Genomic DNA, 23,356 nt, shown 5'->3' with positions numbered 1-23,356 from the left:
CTTTTAATAATTTGATGATGATCGATGGGAAAAACACACTCTTTGCGTTTTATAAAATTACGGAAAAAATGTTTGTGATTAGACATATCGATATTTATACATAAGTAAGTGTTTTGTGTGGAATAAAAGCCAAATGAAAGTCATGAAATTCGGGGAGGGAGGATGGAAATGATGAACCGACATTACAGTTTTCAAGAGGATAAGAGTTAATATAAATGATGGACCGACATTATAAGTTTGAGTTGCGCACGTCACATCAAAGGAACTAAAGTCTTTGCCATATTTTATTTTGTTCAATGTTTCCAGCGTTTGCAACATGTTCGATGGTACCGATTGGACAAAGATGACTGGCATTTCGTAGACAAAAGAAGAGTGAACCGCAAGCCTGCTTTTAAAATGGTCCCCCTGGTTTTCAAAAAGGAAGGGTAAACTTTCTAATAAAAAAAGACAAAAAAATTAACCTTGAATGACCGGGGGTCCGAACTGTCATTAAGCCAGGAACCTTATCTACTTCGCTGCAGCAGGTGCGCAGCCGATTAGGCATGGGGCCAAGGTAAAAACAAAAATCCAAATAATAATTAGTCCAAAAAGATTAAAAATAATAAAAAAGGGGCAGCCCAAATACCGAAACTGCCCCTCACAAGAATGACGTCCTCCCCCTTTTTTTTTTACCCAGGAAGCACGTGAGGAGGCGTGAGATCGATGCAAGCTGCTGCTTGCCCACGACGTGCCCATCAATCATGTCGAATCCCCGCTAATCATTGCTGATGAGAACCCTCGACATTCATTTGTCCCTCTGCCCCCTGCCCGGGACAGCTACAAGAATGGGTCTGCAGCTATGTGCTTAGATTGCTAAACAGAGCTTCTGTTCATCATCATCATCTCCTCCCTTCTTCTTTTCCCCCACCACAATTGGAAATCAAAGTGGGCTCGTTCATTTATATCACGCGTCTCGAATAGATTTGGACTTTAAGAATGTTTACTAAAACCCTAAAGTTGGGATATCATGTTTACATAATCTTGTTATATCGATCAACCTGCATGTCAAAATCTTTTAGTTTAATAAGAAACTCGAGAGAATTTTTAATAGAATAGTTATTGTCACAGGAAAAAAAAAAATGCAATATCATCAGGATGCAAGCCTCTAATACTTTTTTTACTTGAAGAAGGTTTGACTTTTAAAAACGTAGACGATGTTGTGATTTTAAACTCAAGTTGAATGAAGAACTTTTAGCTAAATGATTTGGATATGAAATTAAAGTTTTTCTAATGCTGTTAGAAGGTGCTTAGGATATGCAATGGAAGTTTTTATATGCTGCTAGAAGGTGCTTAACATTTTCGATCATTAACATGCATGGTAGAAGATTGTTTTTGCCACTCTTATGGAGCCGATGTCCATAGGATCATGTCGGTATGTCCAATGGTCTAATTGCAAATGAAGTGTCAACTTTCCATTGATTCATGGTACTTTATGCATCCATAAAGCTTGGAAAGGAACGAGGTAAAATAAAAAATTTACCCCAATTGCCCTACAAAGGTAAGAACAGAGAAAATATGGAAAAGGTGACGTGTTCCAGATAAAGCATAAAGCTTTCGTCTTTCCTTTTGAGAACGAATCTCTCTCTCTCTCTCTCTCTCTCTCTCTCTTTCACATGGATAGCCATGTTGACAATTGACGGGTGCTTTTAACATGGTTTGCCTATTAACAGCCGAAGGACTTTGCTCACCAACTGGTTTCAAGGACAGCCTTTTTTTCGTCGCCTTTTGAAGTTTTAACCAGAAAGGGAGGACATTGATTATTGACTACGAGCGATCCCTTCACATGGGAACTTCCGGTCGTGACCCCCTTTCGAAAGGTGGCGACTGCAACTTTTGCTTTGTTAGGCTGAAATAGAAAGGAAATCCACATGCAAAGGCAGCACGACGATGACCCCTTGGACACGCTGTTCTTCGAAACATAAATTATGGCCAAGAGATTTTTATCCTTTTCCATGCACTTTCATTACAGTAAACCTGTAAGCAGCCAATTTTTCACACAAGAAAACAAACTGTCGAGGACAATTTACACAAGCACTCTGGCTCTCATCCTATTCTTTCGTTTCGCATCAAAGTGGCAAGCCTCATGAAGCTCTGAGATAGAAGCTCTGTTTCCCGTTCAACGACCCTTAAAAGAGAAAAAAAAATAACGACTACTCCTAACTTCTTCACTAATGCATACGAAAGTTTTTCTCGAATCTCAACCGTTCAAAACTTCTTGAAGGTGAGAGCAAGACCTCTGCATCCTAACCCCGCTCATGCTGTTTCTCGATGCCATGATCTCGTTTAGCGAGAGCCTCTTCTTGGACCCCGGCTCGGGCCTCTGCTTCGGGGCGCTATGCGACCGCAACTTGGCATTGAACGACTGCGTGTTCGCCATGTAGCTGGGGAATCCGCTGCCGTAGGGGCGGAAGAAGTGGTCCCCGCACACGCTCTTCGCGGGGGTCGCCGGCGCGAAGTACCCCAGAGAATTGGCTAACCGGGGCGTGCTCTGAGCGGTCGAGAATCTGCACTCGTCCCCAGCGAAGCACCAATCGAAGTCTTGCATGTGGCGGCAATCGGGGATCGAGAGGCGGGCGGGGGCAGGGCCGGGACAGGGGAGCGGGGACGAGACAGCATGGTAGGAAAAATCTTCTCCATACTCCGTAAGGACGCTGTTCATTCGGCGTGACCGAGACCTCGGCTTGCACGTGTCGATCTCGACGATCTTCGGGCTCTCGTCGAAGGGATTCACCGGAGTTTCGTACAAAGCGGATAGCCTCTTGCTGTGGAACTCACTCCTCGGTTCCTCAAATCTCTCCTGCAGTTCATCAAACACCATAAATAAGACCACCGGATGCATCCACAACCAATGTAGCAACTTAAATTATCGAAAGCAATCCAAAGAACGAATATCGTTTAAAGCAATTTGAAGAAGTAGACCGGTTTCTTACAATGGATCTTCTAGGGCGGTTTTCGAAATAGGACCGGTTCTCTTTGTTGACGGAACGGCGAGCTCGGTGAGACCTCACATTAGCCTGAGCTCTTATGAGGGCTTGCATGCTTAGCAAAGTCGCAGCGGCTCTCTTCCTTACCAGATAACCTCTCACAAGCGCCTGTAACTTCACCAGTCCCTTCAATGCTCGCAGAGCTTTTCGGGCCTAAACCAATCAGACCAAGATCATCATCACGTCACGCTCACTCAGGAACAAATCATCAGACGCATCGGGGACGGATAACAGAGAAGCGCGCAAATTCAAACGATGAAGACTTATTCAAACATCGACCATCCTGGCTGTCGTTACCCAAGTCAAGTCTTGATAAGTGCGAATGAATAAACTATTTCTCACAAAAAATGTATCGATTTCAGTCAATTCACGTCAGATTTAAACAATACGAATTCAAATTAAATCGCCATGTTCATGTCATGTGAAATTCGTATCTTTCGGTAGCAATTCTTGTGCTTACCAAGTAGCCTCGAAAGACGGTCTGAATCTTGACGGAGGCCCATTGCTCCCTCCCGCCCCCGAACAGGGCTCCCCTGCCCTGGCTCGTCAGCCTCACCACCGCCACCGCCGCCTGCGCCGCCGCCACCGCCGCGTCGGCAGCTGCTGCGGTGGCCGCCGCGACGGCTATCGCGTGCTTGTTCTGCTCCTTCTCCGACTCCGCGATGTACGACCGGAGCCACGAGGCGTCCCCGGCGGCGCCGGTCACGCTGGCGTCCGCCGCTGGGACTTTACCGGGATCCCGGGCGGACCTGCCGATGCTCCACCTCCGCTTGTCCTTCTTGTTGTCGCCGGAGACCGAGCTCGAAGTGCTGTGGTTGCTCTGGTCCTTGTCTCTCTTCATCCCCAGCAAGCCCTTGAACCATCTCGCGGCTCTACCCATCTTCTCTTGAAGCAAGAAATCGAATTGGGTCGAGCTAAAAGCAGCAGCAACGGGCGAGATAATCACAACATATGAAGAAGAAACGGTTCTTGAGATAATTCGGGAGGGAAGGATAAAAGTGGAGGGAACGTGGGGGAAAGAAACGATTTTGAAATGTGGGTCGGTGCAAGAAAAGAGAAGAACTCAATGGGTCGAGAGCGAGAGAGACGGTTGGGGTCGCAAAGTGTTGGGATGTTGAGAAGCGATGGACAAGTTGCGAGAGGAGAAGTGAGGGAGAAGAGAGAGAGAAGAAGCAGAGTGGAGCAAATCATTAAGAAATGGGAATCGAGATTTCTGCTTCAAATAATCAATTTGTTTTCTTTTCCCATTTTGAAAAGAAGAGGGAGAGAGAGAGAGAGAGAGAGAGAGAGAGAGAGAGGAGGGGGGAGAGGAATAGTTTTTGTTTGTTTGAAAAGGGGGGATTTCTGACACAACCTCGTGAAGGACTGCATTACAAGACAAAAAGATGTCACAGAAAGACACAGGGGCTCAACACCCATTAAAGAATTATTTCATTAGCCGTTTCAAAAGAAACAAATCATGAGCGGAAAGGCAAAAGTAAATCCGCTGAACTCTCAATCGAAGTGCGCGAACAAGGGTTTAGAGCCAAAGCATGAAAAAGTGAGGAAAAAGTTTTTGTGTGGAAAGGTGTTATAATTGTATCCCCAGAGAGAGAGAGGGAGAGAGAGAGAGAGAGAGAGTTACCCAAAGCGAAGTGCTTTCTCAAATTCAAAAAAAGCTTCACGCTCAAGCTGCCAAATGCCCAAACCCCACCCACGGTGGGAGACGGCCACTCTGCTCACTCCTGAAATATTCTCTCACACACACTTTCTGGAGCAACGTGTACGCGCCACAACGCAGATATTCACTCCAGTTCCTCTGGCAATTTCCAATTTTCACGAGCAAGAGACTCTCTCCTTAAACCCAGGTTGCGTTGCAAGACCCCTTTTTAAATCTCTCGCTCTGTGAAAGACGATTAATGAAAGGACAACGAAAAGGGCTTCCTTTTTAAGGATGCTCTTGGTCCCCCTAAAATCGAGAGTCAAAAGCTGAAGGGCCTCCTTTCCCTTTGCTGGGGGTTCGTGGGAAATCTTTCGGCTCCCGTAAATTTCGACCCCATTTTCTCCTTTTCTTTTATCTCCACGATTCGCTCGCTCAGTGCGATTTTCTCTGCCAAAGAGAGAAAATCTGAGTCAGGAGATTCTTCTTCCCACCGCCTGTGGCAAAGAAAGATATGACCAGAGAGCCAGACCCTCCCCCCAATTCCCCAATTTGGGAAGATGCGGGACATTATTTTCTCCACCCCCAACATTCAATGTCTTGAGGATTGATAATGAAACGTTAGTTGGTAATTAGTTGTGATGAGGGTGATGGATGAGAAATTGACAGATGCTGGTGACATTATTTTAGCTTGTCAAAGCTACTATTGTTTGGAACTGTTCTTGTTTTTTTATAAGGTTCGAGGAAAGCTTTAAATGGGTGTGACAGCAAAGGGGTTCGATTTCATTTTCAAGACTTTATGAAGCAACCCGTGGCTGATAATTGTGATGCTGGTGATGACAGATCGATAGGGGGGAATCTTTATGGAGGAATCGGACCCACCCACATATGCTTAGCTTTAACTCCATCAACGTGGGGAAATATACGAGGGAAAATAAATGAAACTGATACGCATGACATGATGTGAAAAATATTGTAGATCTTTTAAAAAGTATCCTTAGCTTAAATATTGTATATGGATCTAATCCACCAGTGCCCTGAGATGGGAGACAGCTGCCCCTTCCGATCACAAAATGTCAATTTTAGGGTCCTTGCGTTAATGAGGAATTGATTTCGTATATATGGGGATCTTGAAATAATTATTTATGAGATAATATGTTTTCGTTGTTGGATGAATGAAAAGATTTTGAAGCTTGGATTGAGAAATCATGCCCAAGGCAATTTAGGCTTGAAATATCCTCACCCATGGTAAACACATGAAAAAGTAGCTCATGACGAAGATAAGTAATTGGTACTAAAAGAAAAGGCAATCGAAAGATCATAATAGGACATGAGAAAATTGTCTAAAAAGTCTTATATTTATCGTACTTTTATCATTTCAGTTATAAACCTCTCAAATTTACCAATTGAGTCTTAACTAAAATAAAAATTGCCAATAAAGTATGCACTTCAGAGCACATACATCAATTATCTCTCCTAACAAGAGTAGATTTGCCAGCTAAGTTTTTGCCACAAGTGCCTGGTTCATCGTCTCGCTGCGACGAAAACCCATCTTGCCGGCGTTCTTGAGTCTACCTAGCGATTCCCAATCTCGCAGTTGCAAGGTTATGTGCTTCGTTGCCTGTCTCCATTCCACCATATGGCCCCTCTTGGATCCATTGAGTATCCAAATACAGCGAACTACCAATTAGCTGATGCAGGCTCCAAGAATTGTCAAAACTGCAAGGACTGTCAATTAATCATTCCTCGACTTTAATGTGAAGCCCGAGAACCTGGCCTTTCTGTGAAATTTCATTGCTCTTCAATCTCTCGAATTGTTGACTTACATATTTGGAAGAAGTTGGATGATATGAAGATGGGACAATTCTCGTGGGGGACAATGTAATCTGACGCAGTAATAGAACTAACATGTCATCTTAAAACTCACGCTCATTTTATCAAGTTTAATGTTAAATCAACATGCTTAAAACATAGACAAAAGTAAAAATGCCTTGGAGATTATCATGATCTCACTCTCATCTGTGCTCGTAGCTCTAAATCTTGAGCGTTGTTTGATTAACTATATCTATATCTTTTCTTTCCCTATAACACCGTATCAAACACCAATGGTGTTTCACGGTGAATTCACTCGACTGTGATTACTATACTGTGTGAAAAGGGGTAAGGATGAAGCTATCAATTAGGCTAATAAAATCAAGACTGATTTAAATATCGGGTCAATCCAAGTACTTAAGAAAGATCAAAATGAGTGAATTAAGATCATCGATTTGGCTCAGGTTTGTCCTTGTTTCAATGGTTTGATTTCGGCTTCAAGTTTTTCGAATCGAAATAATGGGTTGTGGTTTGAAATTTGAAATACCACTCGTGAGTACCCGTTGAAGTATTACGAGCAGTTGAACCGCAAGACCTATATCCAGGGCAGCAAAAATGATTGGACTTGGATTGCTCACTTGGCCCAGCACAGAGCAGGCCTAAAGCTCCTCATTTCAACTTAGCTAGCTGCTAGCTAAAAGCTTAATTATTCTCGAACGGAAAAAAACCACAGATAAGTAGTCATATAGCTTAAAATTGGTGGGGTTCTTCAATTCAATTTGTGAGTTGACCCTCGTAAAACCCCTAAACCCTATGGAAAATTTCACGTTCTACTTCAAACAACAAATTTTCAATAGTCTGGCTTGTAAGTCTAGTGGCGATGCTTTCTTTCCCCCATTTTTTCGGGGGCTAAGTAGGCAGAGCAAATTTATGAGCAATTAAAAGAACCGAAAAAAAAAATGAAAAGTTAATTAGGGCCATGCCCTTTCTATTCCCTCTGTCTTATACACGCCCTGTAAAACGGTGTTTCAAGGAGTGTATAGTGGAAATACTGTTTTGGGGAGTGTATAAGTCAAAGATGAAGTGCAAAAAATGTGGCCCCAATTGATTATTGTCCTTTCTTTTTAGAAAAAAAGTTAGGTCTCTAGTATAATAAACCTAATTAAGATCAACTATATGGTTCACAGTTAAATTGGGCAACTTTTTGGGGCACCTAGTTGTGAGGCTTCCATATAGAGTTCTAAATTTATTGCACTTATACTAATACAATCCTAAATTTTTTAAATGTGCCAATTAAGTCTTAAATCTTTTTACATTTTATCAATTAAGTTTATCCAACCACTTTTTAGCTAGAAATTGTTGACGTAAATACCAACCGTTTTACGTGGCATTATTGGTATTGACGTACACAAATTTTATATTTTTTAAAATTTCTAAATTTTAGTAATTTTTTGGGTTTTTTTTTTCTTTCTTTCTTTTCATTTTTGTTTCTTCCAAGCTTGGCGAGAGGTGCTAGCCAACCCTTGTTAGTCACAAGCAAGGACTGCCCAACCCTTGCTGGCACTACGGCCCTTGCCCATGACCCATGAGGATCATCGGTGACCCTTGCTGGACTTGATAGAAAAAAAAAAGGGATGGAAAGAAAAAAAGTGTAAAAATTGAATTCTTATAAGAAAAAAATGTTAACTTCAGCAATTTTTAATTAAAATTAACCGAAATGACTCAATTGGCGAAACATGAAAATGTTTATGACTCATTTGTCACAATTGAAAGACTCATAATTGAATTTTACAAATGTAATATATTAATTACCTTTTTAAAATAATTTTTCTGTTGCAATTTACACATTAAATGAGCAAAGAAGCGTGGGATCATCCTATTCATCTATGACTACATTAGGGGTGTGATAAAGAATTAGGAACAATTAGCCTAGAACCAGTGGTTTCCATGGGGATTGGTTCTGTTCCTAGTTCCAAGGGTGGAATCGCCTAATCACCCACCTATAAATATTGATGAATGATTTCTGCAACTTTGAAAAAACCTTCCCGTTCTTTCTGCCTTTTTTCTAATAAGTATTGTGTAACGTCCTGGGTCTGCCATTGTGCACATATTGTTCAATTTGGACTCCACTAGGCCCTCACGATTTTGTTCCTCTGGGCTTCGCCTAGAAAATGCATATGTAGCTTGGGTTGTCATATTTTCCACTCCTTAGGAGCACAACGTCCTCGTTGTGGCCTCACACGTGGTCGAGAGTTAACTTTGATACTACCTGTAACACCCTAAGTCCACCACTGTACATATATTGTCCATTTTGGACCTCACTGGGTCCTCGCGGTTTTGTTCTTTTAGGCTTCGTCTAGAAAACGGATATGTACAGATAGAGAACCCTAAACTTTATAAGCCAATTTAGGATTCCCTCCCCTGCTGATATGGGACAAAAGATGTGCCCCCTCCCACGCATATCCAAGGACCAAAGTGCGGATGAACTGCCATCCCTCCTCCCTACACATCACTGCCTAGCCATCATATATTGTTAAGGTTTTCTATCAATTTCAAAGTCCCTAATAGTAAATTTGCTTCTTTGATGTCTTAATGAGAACATCGATGCTTTCTTTTGCCTATCTAAATTGAGACCCATCTTCACTATCTTTATCGTCCTCTTTGTTGAACCCAATTTTCGCTTGCCTGTTTCTTCAATGCCTTTGTGCTAATATCCATGGTCCAAAATTTTAGCATAATCTCACGATAAGGATTTCAATTTTGGGGGTAGATTCCCTAAGCACGCTCTTACTCCAATACAAGAGTCCCTTCTACATCATCACTTTCATTAAGATCACATGCTCAAAAGGGCATCCATACAATACACATTAGAAACATTTAGCTTTATTCGTTCTTGTTAGACTAGTTCCATGGACCCTCATTTCCAATAGGTCCATAGAACTAACAAGCGGTTTTCAATTTTTACTTTTTGAAAGCAATTATTAGTGGGCGGTTACCGAACTAATTGCTTTCCTATCACAGTAATAGAAGAAATCTCAGGCATGACTGCCTTGGAACCGGTCCACAAATTTCATAGGCTTGATTTTAGTCCTTGGTAGGTCCAGAGCCCAACTCAGCACAAAGTGATGATTACTTTGAAAACAGGTCAGATTCTAAAAATCCCCCAACGACCCATCAGAACTTTTTCTTTTTTGAATTGTTATGAATTGAATGAACTTTTTTTGGGACGTGAAACCGGGCCTGAAGAGCTTTGCAGATAATCAATCTGAGCTTATGCAACTCCGGTTAATCTTACGAAGCTGGTAATTACTCAAGCAAACGCCCGAGTAGGCGATCTAAACAAGAAATCAGTTTGCATTTGATAATACGAGGAACACGATTTGTCATAAGCTCGGTCTTTACCTAAGCATCTGTACTTTTGTTTGTTTAATTTTGGAATTCGGATGGGATATATGGTGCATGAGGGGAAACCTGTAATGGGATGGCTTAATGAACTAGTTAGCACAGTAATTATATGAGACACTAGGGGTACATTCCATTGTGGGTATCCTTTGAGAGCGTAGACGGATTCAAATCGAAGATTTCAAAAATAAGAGCTTTTTGTTATTTAATTTTAATATCGCGCTCTTTATCATGTACATTCATTGAGCAATTGTACAGAAAAGTCTACATGCAAAGGAATAAAGGCATGACATATTGATCATTTCTTGACCAAAGAAGAAAGTGCTCTCCAACAAGAAAAAGAAGAGATGGAAGTGCCCCCGACTTTGTTGCCTTCTTGTTCTCCCATCAGGAGTTAGTCCAACTCGAAATGAATTCGTCATTGAAACCTTTTCGAACATTTTACGATGCGTCCTTATCACGTCCACTTGCTGTTGGGGCTCTAAATGTCATATGCAGAGTCGAATGCTACGCCCACAACATTTTGGTTTGGCCGAGTCAAAAGTGGGCGACGCGTTTGACTTTGTCCGGGGAAGTTTTATCTTTAAGTTATGAAAGTGAACATGTTTAGGGCTATTATAGCGTATTGATACTCATCTTGTCAATGAAATTCTTGATTAATTTTTTGCTCGAATCGATTACCAGCCGACACGCATGTGCGAACTTAAAGTCGTCAATCAACACTATTTTGAATTTTGTATGTTTACTAATGCATGGGGCATCTAGTTGTGTTGATCGTACAAATGTGGGATGGAAAGAAAATAGCAAAGTACCTCCCCTTTTCTACTTATATGGAGAGCAAGCTAGAACAATAATACCTCCCTCTCTCTCTTTCTCTCTCTCTCTCTCTCTCACACACACGCGGCACACAAAATGGCTGACACCCATCATGGTGATGGATCTTGCTTCCAAGAACGGTCGCCGCATGCGGCAGAGGCGGAGAACGCCTTAGTAGATCGCTTGGTCGGCCGTGCCTTCTTCCACCAAGGATCATAACATAGAGGGTCACACCCATGTACGTGGCACACAGGATTAAGCCAGGCAGAGAAAAATTACTTCTCAGATATTACCTGAAAAGAATAATTTTTGCATGACCATGTTCGTTCTTCAAGCTTATTCAAGCTTCAGCAATGCATGTGATCAATGGGGATCGCATGTACAGTAGTCTCTTCTCACCCCCTCATCCAAAGGTTTATTTTCTTGCTCTTTCTTTCCCCTTCCCTTTCCGACTAATTCGTTCATTAGTTGTTGCCGTTTCTAATGTGGCTCTTCAGCTTCTTCGTGGCCTTTTCTCGTCTTTCCTTGTTTTTAGGGTTTCTGAAGAAGGCCCTTATATGTTGAGATAATCCTTGGTTAGGGTAGGCACTGGTGTGGAGTGAATTCAGATATATAGGAACGTATGCTTTCTGTTTCTTTAATTAGCTGCCCTTAAATTTTCTCTTAATGGAGTGCTTTTCTTCTGTGCAACCTCCTCCTCTTCAGATGATGTTCGCATGAAAAGAGGGATAGTCCTCAGTTTCTATATATCTGTTGATCATCAAACTGAAGCAGACAATTGTTGGAAGATGTTCAAACCTTGAATCAAATTGTCATTCCCTTTGTTCCTCAGTATACGTTTGTTTTTCAACCAGTATTTTCGATGGGAATTGCTGCTCAATAACATGCTTGAAGAATGTGATAAGAGGAATTTCTTGCGTATAAATTTGTCCTTCTTCTTCAATTAAAAGATATTAATCTTTACCCAGCATCCCTCACACATAGAGACTGAGAATGACAAGTTTGTGAATATTGTGAACCCAAAATATGCCAGTGATAATGAAATGCCAAAGCGAAATGATTCGACATAGGACCTCTTTTGATACTCCCTGATGATGTGAAAGCGTGTCGCCCATCGCTCTCCTTAAGTGATTCACAAGTCAACACATTGCGCGTCGTCTTTACTTAATTAATATATTTATCAAATCCAAAGGGATGATGAGCATGCGCCATCTTATTTTTTTATTCACCCTACCAAAGTCCACTCTCTTGTGTTGATTTCTTCAGCTAAATTTTGAGAGGGGATAGAAAAATGAAGTGATATGAGGCATGGGAAGGTTCTTCAAATGATTATGTCTCCATTTCACTCTGTCAAGTTTGTGCACTCACAATTCCTCTACTGATGACTTTAGAAGAAATCCAATGTGAAGGACCCAAAAGCAAAGATCCTAGACCTTTATATATATATATGCATATGTATGATTGTCCTTTGCTCTTCCCCCTTTTGTATTATTATGTACAATTCTTAACTAATGCTTAACCCTCTAGAGATCAAAACTCAATTTCGTATTCAAAATTGAAATATGATTACATGATCTATTAATTCGGAACACGAGCACGGATACATGTCGTGCACCGAAGAGTATTAGTTATATTTGACATATACCACCTTCTTTTTTCATACGTGATGAGGATTTCATTCCTATAGAGAACTTGTAACAGCATGAGATGAAATGATGTAGACATCCCAAGTATGTAGAAGGACGGAGATAGATTTTATTTAGGAGCAATGCTAGATTTTTTTAGGACCGGTTTACAAAGCGTTGTAATTATGGTTAATGGATCAATGAAAGTGAGCAAAACAAGATCCGTCTTTTTAGTTCACGTATCTCATTGATTTATATATCTCTTGAATTTATTATCTCTTGGATTGATGAATCCATTTAATTCATATATCTTGAGTTCATATATATTTTGGATTCATGTATCTATTTAATTTACGTATTTCTTTAGTCCATACATCTCTTAAGTACACAACTTCTCAAACTCTATAAATAGATTTGAAATACCATCCATTCAAACAACAACAAAAACTCTCATCTTTTTACATCAATTTTCTCCAAGTATGTCAATTTCAAGAAGTGTTATACACAGTCCTATTTGTACAGTGCTAATTCAAAGAGATTTGATGCGTTGTATGTTGGGGGGCATAGTTCGTGAAATAAGGGGATTCGATTAGCTGTACTTCACCGCTTGTATATTCTTTTATGGGTTCATAGCATTTTGCAAATCTATATTTAGTTTGTAATTAGTCATCTTTACTCGTAAAGATTATATACATATTGGCTTGGTTGCTATTATTAATTTGTTATCGTTTTTTGGTGTTATTATCTCTGTTTATATTTTTCAAGTTACAACAAACCGTGTTACCTATTTTTCCCCCAAAACGTAATATTTTCGAACACAATTGTTTAAAAAAGTGAGTTCACAGAGCAAGGCAAGGTATATATATATATATATATATTGGGTCTGAAAAGGCAAGGTATACACTGATTGACAATTTGGCAAAACTTGGTAAGAAGGGATTCGAACGTAAGAGTTGCATAGATGTTCTCTTGGGCTCGGCCCACCTCTTTTGAAACATCTGTGGGCTTCACTTACCAATGCAGTCTTTGTAGACAAATATTAGATCTTCCAAGCCTCTCGAATTCTCGCTAGGCTTGAGGGTCGAATTAAGCTGAAATCGAGCTATTTTGATTAGATGGCCATCTTTAGATGAACGAGTTCAAATTCGAGCCTATGGAGAGCTTCAATGGTGCGACGTCTCTTTCCTTTCTTTTTCTCTTCCTTTTGGGTGATGGTCACGACTTCAAACTCGGTTGCCATAATGGTGCAATGTTTTCACTTTCACGAATGAATTCTAAACTTCTACCATCTTGATGTCGCCACACCATGGCGACATCGCTCATTTCGATACTAAGTCAAGAGCCTTTATGAACGACCTTTTCTCTATAACACTCGATAACAAGTATTGTCTTTTTTTTTTTGCTTTTTCTAATTAGTTAGGTGTATTCCTAGATTTTGGAGCTCCTCTATGAGGGAGCTTGATAGGCCCCTAGTGGACTCACTCGAGGAAACCTTTTAGACCCCCTTTATCCATATAAGGAGAGTTTCGAACTCCTCACCTCCTCCATCCACGTGGGAATAGTGGGTACCGACGGAAAACACAAGTGGTTAAATAAGCCATTTTCACTACACGCATCTATAAAATAGCTATGCCCGTCGCTCTTCTTTGATTTATTTGCTGGGAAGGAAAAAAATGGCTCAGATTTTTATGATCGCATTGAACTTGATATCTGATCTAGCAAAAATGAGATGGGGAGTTTGGTCACCATGTTACATCAAATCCATCTAACTCGATTAGACTCTAGTCGCACTCCATATATACCTTTTTTGTTTTTTTTTTTTTCTGTTTAATACGCTATACAGTGGGATGATGAATCTAAAATGGGGAATTCAAATGCATGGTCAAGTAGCTAGAATGGCGTGGCCAACTCGTCCGTGTGTTTAGCCTAAATTCCCCTTGGAAAGCGACCGAGCCAAAACGAGGAGAGTCTCCGGTTCGAGGCTGGACAGGAAATTGGGCTTAAACCGAGAAGCACGCATGGGGGAAACCAAACGCACGCCTGGCTTACTTTCCGAGACAGAATTCCTCTGTTCCCCCTTGTTAGGCATACGCTACTTTCGTCGAAAACGACCCTTCGTTCATGCGCGGATTGACTGACTCGAGATAACCCAACAACCTTTTCTGCAATTATATATCCCGGGCCTCAGCCCGTCGTACGAGTCTGACTCTTTCGGATTAGGCGCGAGGCACGCCTTGCCGTTGCGTACCATCTCGCGATTACTTCATTAGGAGAATGAAAATGTCTGATCACCGATTCATGGTCGGGGGAGGGTGATGGTGACGGATGAATGGATTGTTCAACTTCGACCCTCGGGTGAGTAGTTCGACTCCTCGCGCTTGTGCCAATCCCGATCCATTTACGTGTGTACGACCGAGGATCATGCCCGCTTTGCCGTGTCCAGAAAGAGAGGAGAAAGAAATGTCCCTCTAATCTCTGGCCCCCACCCATTAGTTGTACCCAACAAAAAAATTTCGTGCCCTTCTAATATCTAGATTCTCTGGACTCATACGCTAACATATAGTGCAACTTGAGATTAATCAACGTTGATGAATCCATCAAGGATGTGTTAAATTCATGATCAGGAACAATGTTTTCCGAAAATATTTTATTCTTTTCAAGTTAAGAAATTCATTTTCTCAATTTTAAGCATACATATATCCTAAGACTATAAATGGGTTTCCATTGACTAATCATTTTCAGCAAACTAAATACGTGAAAGTCTAAAAAGCTAATTCGCCAAAAAAAATTTTGCTATAAAAAATGTGTTTGTTTGATTAAAAACTTCATGAAAGAGGAAAATATTGAGAAAACTAATTCGCGAAAAATTATTTTGCTCAAAACAAACACGTGTGTTTCATTGTAAACTTCACGATAAAGAAAAAAATTCAGAAAACTAATTGGGGGAAAATTCTTTCACTCAAAACAAGCGTGTTTGTTTCTTTAAAATTTTCACGATAAAAGAAAATAGTTTTCATTAAAACCCATTGTCAAGGAAAATGAGTAGTTTTAATTTATTTGGTGGTGTAAAGAAATCGATCACCTTCGTGCTAGAATACTCAAACCAATTAGTTTTCTATTATTCAAACATTGGAAAGTCGAAAAACGATTTTTAGGAAACAAATTTCCTTTAAACAAATGAACCCTAAGTCTATAAATGAAACGATTATCTCACATATGCCGAGTACTTTGGTAAATCCTTAATTTCGCCTAGTCTAGCTGGCGGGCTTAAGTTTACCGTATATTAGGGTGGAGGCACGGATTATAAATGAAAAGACAAATCATGGGACGTGTATTTATACCCTCTCTAATCTACAAAGAAATGTCCTTGAAACTTGCATTAGAGCTAGAGAGTTGATAATGAAAATGTACTTCTGATGTGAATATTGGAGTCAATGATGTCGCTCGTCCCGACATCCCAATACATCGAATGTATGGAACAGGTAAGTGTGGAACAGGAACTAGGAACTTGGAATTTGAAATTTGGTATTTGACCCTCTCACTTGATTCTTGACAATCCCTATGTATGGCATGCGAAACTGTCTAATCCAATGCATCCCGTGCAGAACCAGATCTAATTCTTGTCCAAGTCAAAAAAAGAAACTGATTGAGGAAAAAGCCTTTGACTCAAAGCACGTGCTAGCCGTTTAACCTATAAGAAAACTTAAACATGTGGGACCCCTTAACCTTTTTCTACCTATCATTTGAAATTCAGTGGATTTACTATTAAAATGATATTAAAAGTGTCAAAAATTTCATACGACACTTATTTTAATGTTAAAAGTTTTTGTTAGCTTACTTAAATATATAATCGAAGAAGAAACGATCATTTGAGTACTTAGGGCGAGAAATTCCTACTAAAAGCATTATGTGGAATTTTTAATTAAATATTAACGCTTAGATGAGTTTTTTAATTAAAAAAGAAAGAAAGAAAGTCCACGTGGACAATGACATGGCCTTTAATCACAAAACGGTGGCGCTTTAAAGCATTCAAGCTTTGTTCGACAATTTTGAAGCAAATATGTCGTGGTTTGAAGCAAAACATCAAGCGCTAGTAATCTAGCATTGGCGAAGAAGATCGAGCAAGTGAGAGGAACTTCGAACACTCGGATTAGAAAAGCAAGGGAAAAGAGAGGCACAACCGACGAGACTCGGAAACAACGGATGGCGTCAATCGATAGCGATGGCAATGTCCAGAGAGCGACGGAGAAGGATCACTAACGATCAAAGTTAAAAAATCGTCGAGAGAGGATTTTCTCATGAGACCCGTGTTGTGTGCTCTGTTATGCTCTGTTATGCTCTGTTTTGGCTCCACTGAGCTCAAGATGGCTGGCGATGTAGATTTGACGGTGGCTGTCGACGATCGGAGACGGCGGGCGGTGGATTGAGCCATTTGCGGATGAAGGGAAGTTGCTGGAGGTAAATTTCTAGTGCATTTGTGTCTAGTACCGATTTCTGTTGTTCTAGTCAGCTAGGGGAGGTGAGTTTTTTAAATTGGATGCTCTTGATGGTCTGATTGTGGAATTTTGAATGTTGTGATCTGGAAGGGGGAGGATCTGGACTTCGCCTACATTGCATTTCAGCTTTCTCCGCGAGGAGAGACAATAAGGTGGCTTAGTATGACATGCTCGCTGCATAGGCTTTGTCCTTGATCCATGGGGACAAGCTAGAGTCGTTGCAACATCTACTGTAAATGGATAATTTATTGCCCTAGACGACAATCTTTCGATGAGGAATTTACGGTACTTGTGTCCATAGGAATAATGTTGCTGCTAATTGGTGGCTTTTGAGAATTAAAGCTCATTTGGGAATTAGGAAAATGTTTGACCGTCCGATTTAGGGTCCATATTTGAGGCAAAACGAGTCGTTTAGGGGATAACCTGTTGATCGAGCACACCAACAACCAAGCCACTTTAGATTTCCGACGAATAAAATAGAAATTGACTCTTAAGTAATCATTGTATTTTAAAAGTAACACTTAAATGATCCCAAAATGAGCGTGGTACAAAACTTTTGACACTTCTAATATCTTATGCCGTGAACTTTTGGCACTTCTTAATGACATTCTTTTTCCCCAGTCCAAAAATTGTAAAATCTCTTAAAACATCATTAGGCCTTCCATAGAGAAATCCATTTTCTTCTTTACATAACCAACACAGCAGCAGCTCCAGAAGGGGAAAAGATCTACTGGCCTTGGGCGCGACACCCAAGTTTGCGGCTCTGGAAAAAAAATTGCATTGCTTACGTGAGGCCGAGGAACATGAGAAGTGTTTAGACACAATCGAATTCGTCCTCACAAAAAGTGTAGAATTACAAGCAGTAAGATAAGATAAGGATATTGATGATACTCCATCGATCGTTATATGCAGTTCAATGTTAAGTACCAATCTGAACTAGATCCCTCCTTCGTGCGAGGGATAGAGTCCGCTCATTGCATTGCAGAATCCGACGACATCTTGTCTTGCTTCTGTCCACCGGCTGCAAGGACATTTTGCACAGCTTCGGATTTTTAGCCATTGTGGAAGCATGTAAAATAAATTATGCACGACCAAAGTATTTGATCGAAGGACGTATGAACTTACCACTGAGCACAGAAATCTCAGAGCTCTTCAGAACACGCAGCCTCTTCACCGTGGATATGAACATACTGTCATTCACATTTTGAACATTAGATCCACAGCACAAAGAGGCAAAAAATCAAAATTCAGTCACTTCCCAGCAACATTTCAGGAATGAATTCGTTTGTGCAAATCAGCGTTAGCACGGAATATTCATGTTTAATTCTCGCTCCAAACAAACATGCCGCACTGTGTTGAGTCCCACAAATTGCACTGGCCAAGACAGTAGGCGTAATATAATAACACAAAACGACACCAGATTAAGAATCTGATGCTGTTCTCAAGACAGCTAAGAAACATGATACCATTAAACAAAGGCTCAACCACCGAGTGCACAAAAATTAAGCGGAAGTATGTATTTTGCAAATGCATCAGATCAAGAGTGGGGAGATGCTTACTGCCAAGGGACGTCGCCAACAAGCATCCTGTCTCCTTCGTAGTCCTCATAAACCAGAGTATATTCCCCTCTTCCGTCAAGTAAACCTGTAATCGGCTTCTCTTCTTCCTGTGTGCTCTTGATATCACAGCCAGAGGAATCTCTTTGTGCTGAACAAAGAATAAGAGGACAAAAACATGACATGAGCAAAGTAAAGTCTACACACAAGTCGAGCCTCCTCGGTATAATGACAGATGGTGTTAGAAATAATCACAAAGAGATTGATAATAATTCTTGAGCTAAACTGCAGATTAAAGAATCTTTCCTTTCGCACACTGTTCTTAATGTGGCAATCATAAACTTAACGTGAAACTTTTAATTGCCTAAGGAATATATATTGATCACATGTATCGTCGGGGCACTATCGTGCAAGAGGAGGGAATATGGTCCGGGAATACTTAATAGTTTCGCAAAAGTAAAACCATCAACTCATCATGGCTGCAAAAGGGTTAGAAAATCACTAGACTGACTAAGTAATTACTTTGTGAAAACTTGCTATAGTGAACCATCACTGACGACACTTAGACATGGGCAGGTGATGTGATAATATCTCGATACTCGATTACTTTTAGCTGCAAGAATTAAAATCTGTGCCTTCCAGCAACACAAGTGAAGACAATGCATGGTTATTTATTAACAAAAATGTATAACCTGCAAGAAGGCCTCGGAAGAGTTCATCGACAGCAGCGGACAGTTTTTCATAACTGTCATAGGCATTGAGATCCACTTTCCGGCCAATGGGGACACCGTCCATGTTCATCTTCACGAACAAGCCTTTTCCACTACTTTCAGCAGGCTTTTCACTGACTATTTTGCTCGAGAGCATGTTCTGATGAGTCTTGGGGGCTGGTTTTCCATGGCCATCGCTGCTAGTGAGATTTTTCCGGAACATTCGCAGTGGCGGCCACCCAACAACTGGAGCTGGAGCAGTCCTATTGAGGAACATTCACGAGGGCACAGAATTGCATAAGTAGGAATATGAAAATGCATCCAGAGTCTAGATAATACCAGACGAAACTGAACCAGCAAAGTACCAATTATTGAGGCGTTTATATTGTCACAGTACCAAAGAAAAAGAAAGTATATCCATCATCCAACATCAAATAGAATTTTTCCATAATACAGTAGTGAACACTTCAGATGACCACTGTCCTCATGATCAAGTAATTTTTCAGATTATTAAAATGTTTATTCTCCCCTTTCATGACTTGTCCTAATGATAAAATCAACCATACAATAGCCCCAAGAGTCCCGGGACAAAGGAAAAAGCCAAGAAAGTGAGTAAACAAATACACGAAAACTCAGACACAAAGTCATTAAAGAAAGGGCAAAACTTACATCAGAAGAGGATATCGACAAGCCCGAGATATAAAAATCTTTTTAGCCGAAACAAGCTAAACGCCAGCATTAATGCGCAGAAAGATGCAGCATTAAAGCATCACTATCCAGGTAATGGAGCAAAACTCCAAATTCTAATATTCCAAAAGGCAAAGATATAAATTAGTTGACACTTGCATAGAGGCAAACAAATTTCTTTAGACACTTAGCAAACATAAAGTCCTGAAGCCAATACACGAGCCATGGACCACATCACGTAGATCTATCATAGATAGAAAAAATTAACTTCCCATAATGTCATGAGTGTTTGATTTTTCTATTTTTCGTTATTTAAGGCATACACAAATAGAATAAAAACGCACTGTCCTGTGATTGAATATGCTCGGCCAATGGAGACAATTAGCAAGAGGGGCAAGGGGGAAAAGGAAAACTGATGTGAGTTGCGTGTACCTTTTCTGAGAGCTGTTGGGCACAGCTGTAGTTGCAGCAGCAGAAGCTGGTAAAAATGCTCTCTTTTTCTCTGCAGCATCATTATTGTTCTGCAAGTCCACCGTTTCAGAGGATTTATCCTTTGCCAAAACAGGCAATTGGGTCCGAAAGATTGAGGGTGAGAGCTGGAGATATGGAGCAAGGTTCTGTGCTTGAGCTTGATTTCCACCGTTGAAGTAGCCAAGAGAGAGAAGAGACTCGTCCTTTTCTAATTTGTACTTCATGGTGAAGTCTTTCTTGGACCGGTCTTCATCACCAGGGGGGCCGAGCTTGAGCTCCAGCGCCTTGTCCTCTGGAGGAGTAGGGCCACGTCTTTGCTCTTGGAGTCTCTTCATGAGCCACTCTCCCTCCTTTGCTACGAAATCTAGCAGCTGAGAAGCCTCCCCATTTCTTGAAACTCGCTCCATGCGTTTAGTGTTTTGAGTTTTGCCAGTTGGGAGTGGACAGAAAGAAACACTCTTTTACTTCAAATTCTGCACCCAGATAGAAATTTTATATAATCTGTTCAAAAGAAAAGAGATAGGCACAGGTATGGTGAACAATCCGAGAGACCGTTAGTACCTTCCGTTAAAGCTCCCAAGTGTTGAACCACACTACCAAGCCTCGCATGAAGCTGGACAAGATGGAAATGCTCGGAGTGTTGGAAATCCAAGGGAAAGGCGTGAGCTTGAACCTTGAGAGCCACGAGAAGCACAACTTAGGAGCACCCACTTCGAAGAGACGGAGAGCCAAACGACGCTAGACTCGAAACCTGAAGGACTAAAATAGAGACCGGCATAAACCTTCCCAAGAGAAGGAGGCGTCACGAGAGCAGGAAGGCAAAAGCAGGGCTAGAGTGAGAGAGAGAGAGAGAGTGAGAAGGGTGGAATGGAATGATATCAAGCTTTTCCTTTGTAGTGTTCTCTTTTTCTCTCCTGTGGCGTGTTGGCACCCTTAAAATGGTTTCATTCCCCTTGTTCCTGCCCCGTTTGGATGAGTTGTTGTAGGGAAAATGGTACAGATGAATGAGGACGATGATAATGGAAACCACCGGGGACACGGAGAGAGACCCTTAAACCAAGGACCCTTAAAAACAGGAACCTAGGACAAGAGCAAAAGCACACGCAAGCAGGGTCTCCCCCGAGAATACTGTTCTGTTCAGCAAAAACATTTCACTAACATGTGCGCAAACGCGCGGGCCCTTGTCTAGTCCTATGCGCAAATCATGTCAAGAGAACAAAAAGGAGACGTCATTCGATGAACATTTTTCATCTTGGTGGCATGATCCCTATCGTCCTCGTTTTTGTACTGGGATCAGATCAATCTCCCCTGAAAATTACCTTGTACTCAAGCCACGACAGGTCCAATGACCCATCATGGCCATGTATACATTCTGGCTTTGTCGGATCTGATTCTAGTTTAAACTCGAGTTTTACATCGACTAAAATCGAAAAACCACTTTTTTGTCTTCACGTCACTCAGCACGCACACGTAAGATAAAAAGATAACGAGTGCTTTTTAACAGTCAGTGGATTGATTTCTTAAGCACGCTTGGGAAATATCATTGGCATTTGGCACTTGCGCTTATCCTTATCTAAACATGGCCATTTATGTTCTAGCTTTTTCAACAAAATTGAATTACGATGCATTTATCTGATGTGAAAACGAAAAGACATTTTCTTTACACGAAAATGACGTTGAAAATGACGTTTGAATGATTACTAATATTTCAAAAACAAATACTAACACTAAATTATCATTGTTTTCGCTTGAAATTAAGTTAAGGTAACATAAAGTTGTTGCTTTGTCATCGAAAGGAACTGAATGGTTTAATTTGGCGTGGTTCGATCGCAAATCTTTGTTTAGTCATATTGTGATTTCTACCTCTTTGTTCTCGAACTAAACTAGTCTCGATTCGATTCTGACTTTAGTTTGGCACGAAGCCGATCGATGCTCGACCTATAACTTTATAAGCCATGATTGACAGAATATGGGCATAGGAGCATAATCACCTCCTCGTGCGTGGAGGCAAAAGGCAACCGAAATGGAACATCTTTGCCCACATGCGTGGGCGTGTCCCGTGTGGCCACTACGCACAAAAGCCATTATGCCCGGAATGTGGCTAATGTGAACGCATGATGCGCCCCTATTCGCTTACACGGCTAGGCTAGGAGGATTCAAAGCAGGCCATGATGGCGCAATTGAATACAATTTGAGCCACCACCGCACACCTTCCCAATTAGATGAATGGGCGGATCGATTGATCCTGTGTGGTTGGCACCGAACTCGTGCATAGGCCCACGGGCGTGGGTCGAACCTCGCATGGGCTTGAGTCTGCCCGAACTGAATCTGTAAAAACCTGTGAGCCGGGCCGTGGGAGCAATTTTCGCATGGCCTCGGGCCCAAGGCTATGGATAGGCCCATTTTTTTATGGGACTATGGAAGACAACTTTGGTTCGGATTCCGATATAACATGAAAACAAGGGTCCAAAACGTTATAAACCAATTATACGGTGATTAGTTTAGTCCTTAAACATTTTAGTTACACTAACTTAGTTCTAAACCTTTTGATTATTTATTAATTTTTTATTTTAAATTTTTCAAGGATTTGCCAATGTAGTTTTTCTGAATAATGTTGTCTAGAAATTATTGATGTAGCAATTTTTGCAAAATTAAAAAAAAAAAAATCCTAATTAGTTATTTTATTTTCTTTCCTTTTCTTCTTGTTAAATTAAAAATATTTAGAATTGAATTGGCTACTACACAATAAATTTTAAATTTTTAAACCATTTTTTCCTAGAAAGCAAGAGTTGCGATCACTATTTGTGCGACTATTAAGGGACGAAAGATAGCATTTTGCTCTCTCCTGAAGTGAACATGTTGGGTTTCAATGTATGAGTAGTTAAAAAAGGATTTGTGCTATTTTATTGGCATTGAGATCTCTTGGATCAAAGTGATCGTACTCATTGAGAAGTAAAAAAAAATATTTGTAGAAAAAGTTAATTTATATTTCATGCAGTCTCTTTTTACAATATGCTAGACTCTTGAAGAATGCTCTCGAAACACTTGTTAGAATGATCCATGAACCACTCAAATTTCTCGGCCTTTTACGCCAAAGACCAAGAAGAGAACGCTAGAGC

The 23,356-nt window shown here is 40.8% G+C and overlaps 2 protein-coding genes and 1 long non-coding RNA gene across 6 annotated transcripts; 1 reads left to right on the top strand and 2 right to left on the bottom strand.

The window, feature by feature from the left end:
• Window positions 1-2,010: 2,010 nt before the first annotated feature.
• LOC104449924 (protein IQ-DOMAIN 14) lies at window positions 2,011-5,231 on the bottom strand. 3 transcript variants are annotated; one of them, XM_018876726.2, is made up of 4 exons: window positions 4,648-5,231; window positions 3,484-4,388; window positions 2,970-3,176; window positions 2,011-2,836 (listed from the first exon to the last, which is right to left on the bottom strand). In XM_018876726.2, the coding sequence occupies exons 2-4, from the start codon at window positions 3,901-3,903 to the stop codon at window positions 2,237-2,239; spliced, it is 1,227 nt and encodes a 408-aa protein (XP_018732271.2). In that variant the 5' UTR covers window positions 3,904-4,388; window positions 4,648-5,231; the 3' UTR covers window positions 2,011-2,236. The 3 variants fall into 3 exon arrangements, with proteins under 3 accessions (XP_018732271.2, XP_010062544.2, XP_010062543.2); XM_010064242.3 differs by having other exon boundaries at window positions 3,484-3,937; XM_010064241.3 differs by lacking the exon at window positions 4,648-5,231 and having other exon boundaries at window positions 3,484-4,622.
• A 5,516-nt stretch (window positions 5,232-10,747) lies between these two features.
• LOC120294493 lies at window positions 10,748-11,519 on the top strand. Its single transcript, XR_005551759.1, has 2 exons — window positions 10,748-11,105; window positions 11,398-11,519. It is a non-coding gene; the product is annotated as an uncharacterized LOC120294493 (long non-coding RNA).
• Window positions 11,520-17,448: 5,929 nt separating this feature from the next.
• LOC104449923 (auxin-responsive protein IAA26) lies at window positions 17,449-21,332 on the bottom strand. 2 transcript variants are annotated; one of them, XM_010064239.3, is made up of 7 exons: window positions 20,799-21,332; window positions 20,199-20,710; window positions 19,062-19,342; window positions 18,373-18,520; window positions 17,939-18,003; window positions 17,741-17,834; window positions 17,449-17,576 (listed from the first exon to the last, which is right to left on the bottom strand). In XM_010064239.3, the coding sequence occupies exons 2-6, from the start codon at window positions 20,642-20,644 to the stop codon at window positions 17,785-17,787; spliced, it is 990 nt and encodes a 329-aa protein (XP_010062541.1). In that variant the 5' UTR covers window positions 20,645-20,710; window positions 20,799-21,332; the 3' UTR covers window positions 17,449-17,576; window positions 17,741-17,784. The 2 variants fall into 2 exon arrangements, with proteins under 2 accessions (XP_010062541.1, XP_010062540.1); XM_010064238.3 differs by having other exon boundaries at window positions 17,449-17,834.
• Window positions 21,333-23,356: the final 2,024 nt, after the last annotated feature.

This window comes from Eucalyptus grandis, chromosome 6 (assembly GCF_016545825.1).
Source record: "Eucalyptus grandis isolate ANBG69807.140 chromosome 6, ASM1654582v1, whole genome shotgun sequence".
Classification (NCBI taxonomy): Eukaryota; Viridiplantae; Streptophyta; class Magnoliopsida; order Myrtales; family Myrtaceae; genus Eucalyptus; species Eucalyptus grandis.
The sequence above is the reverse complement of the archived record's forward strand: the minus strand, read 5'-3'. Positions and strand labels throughout refer to the sequence as shown.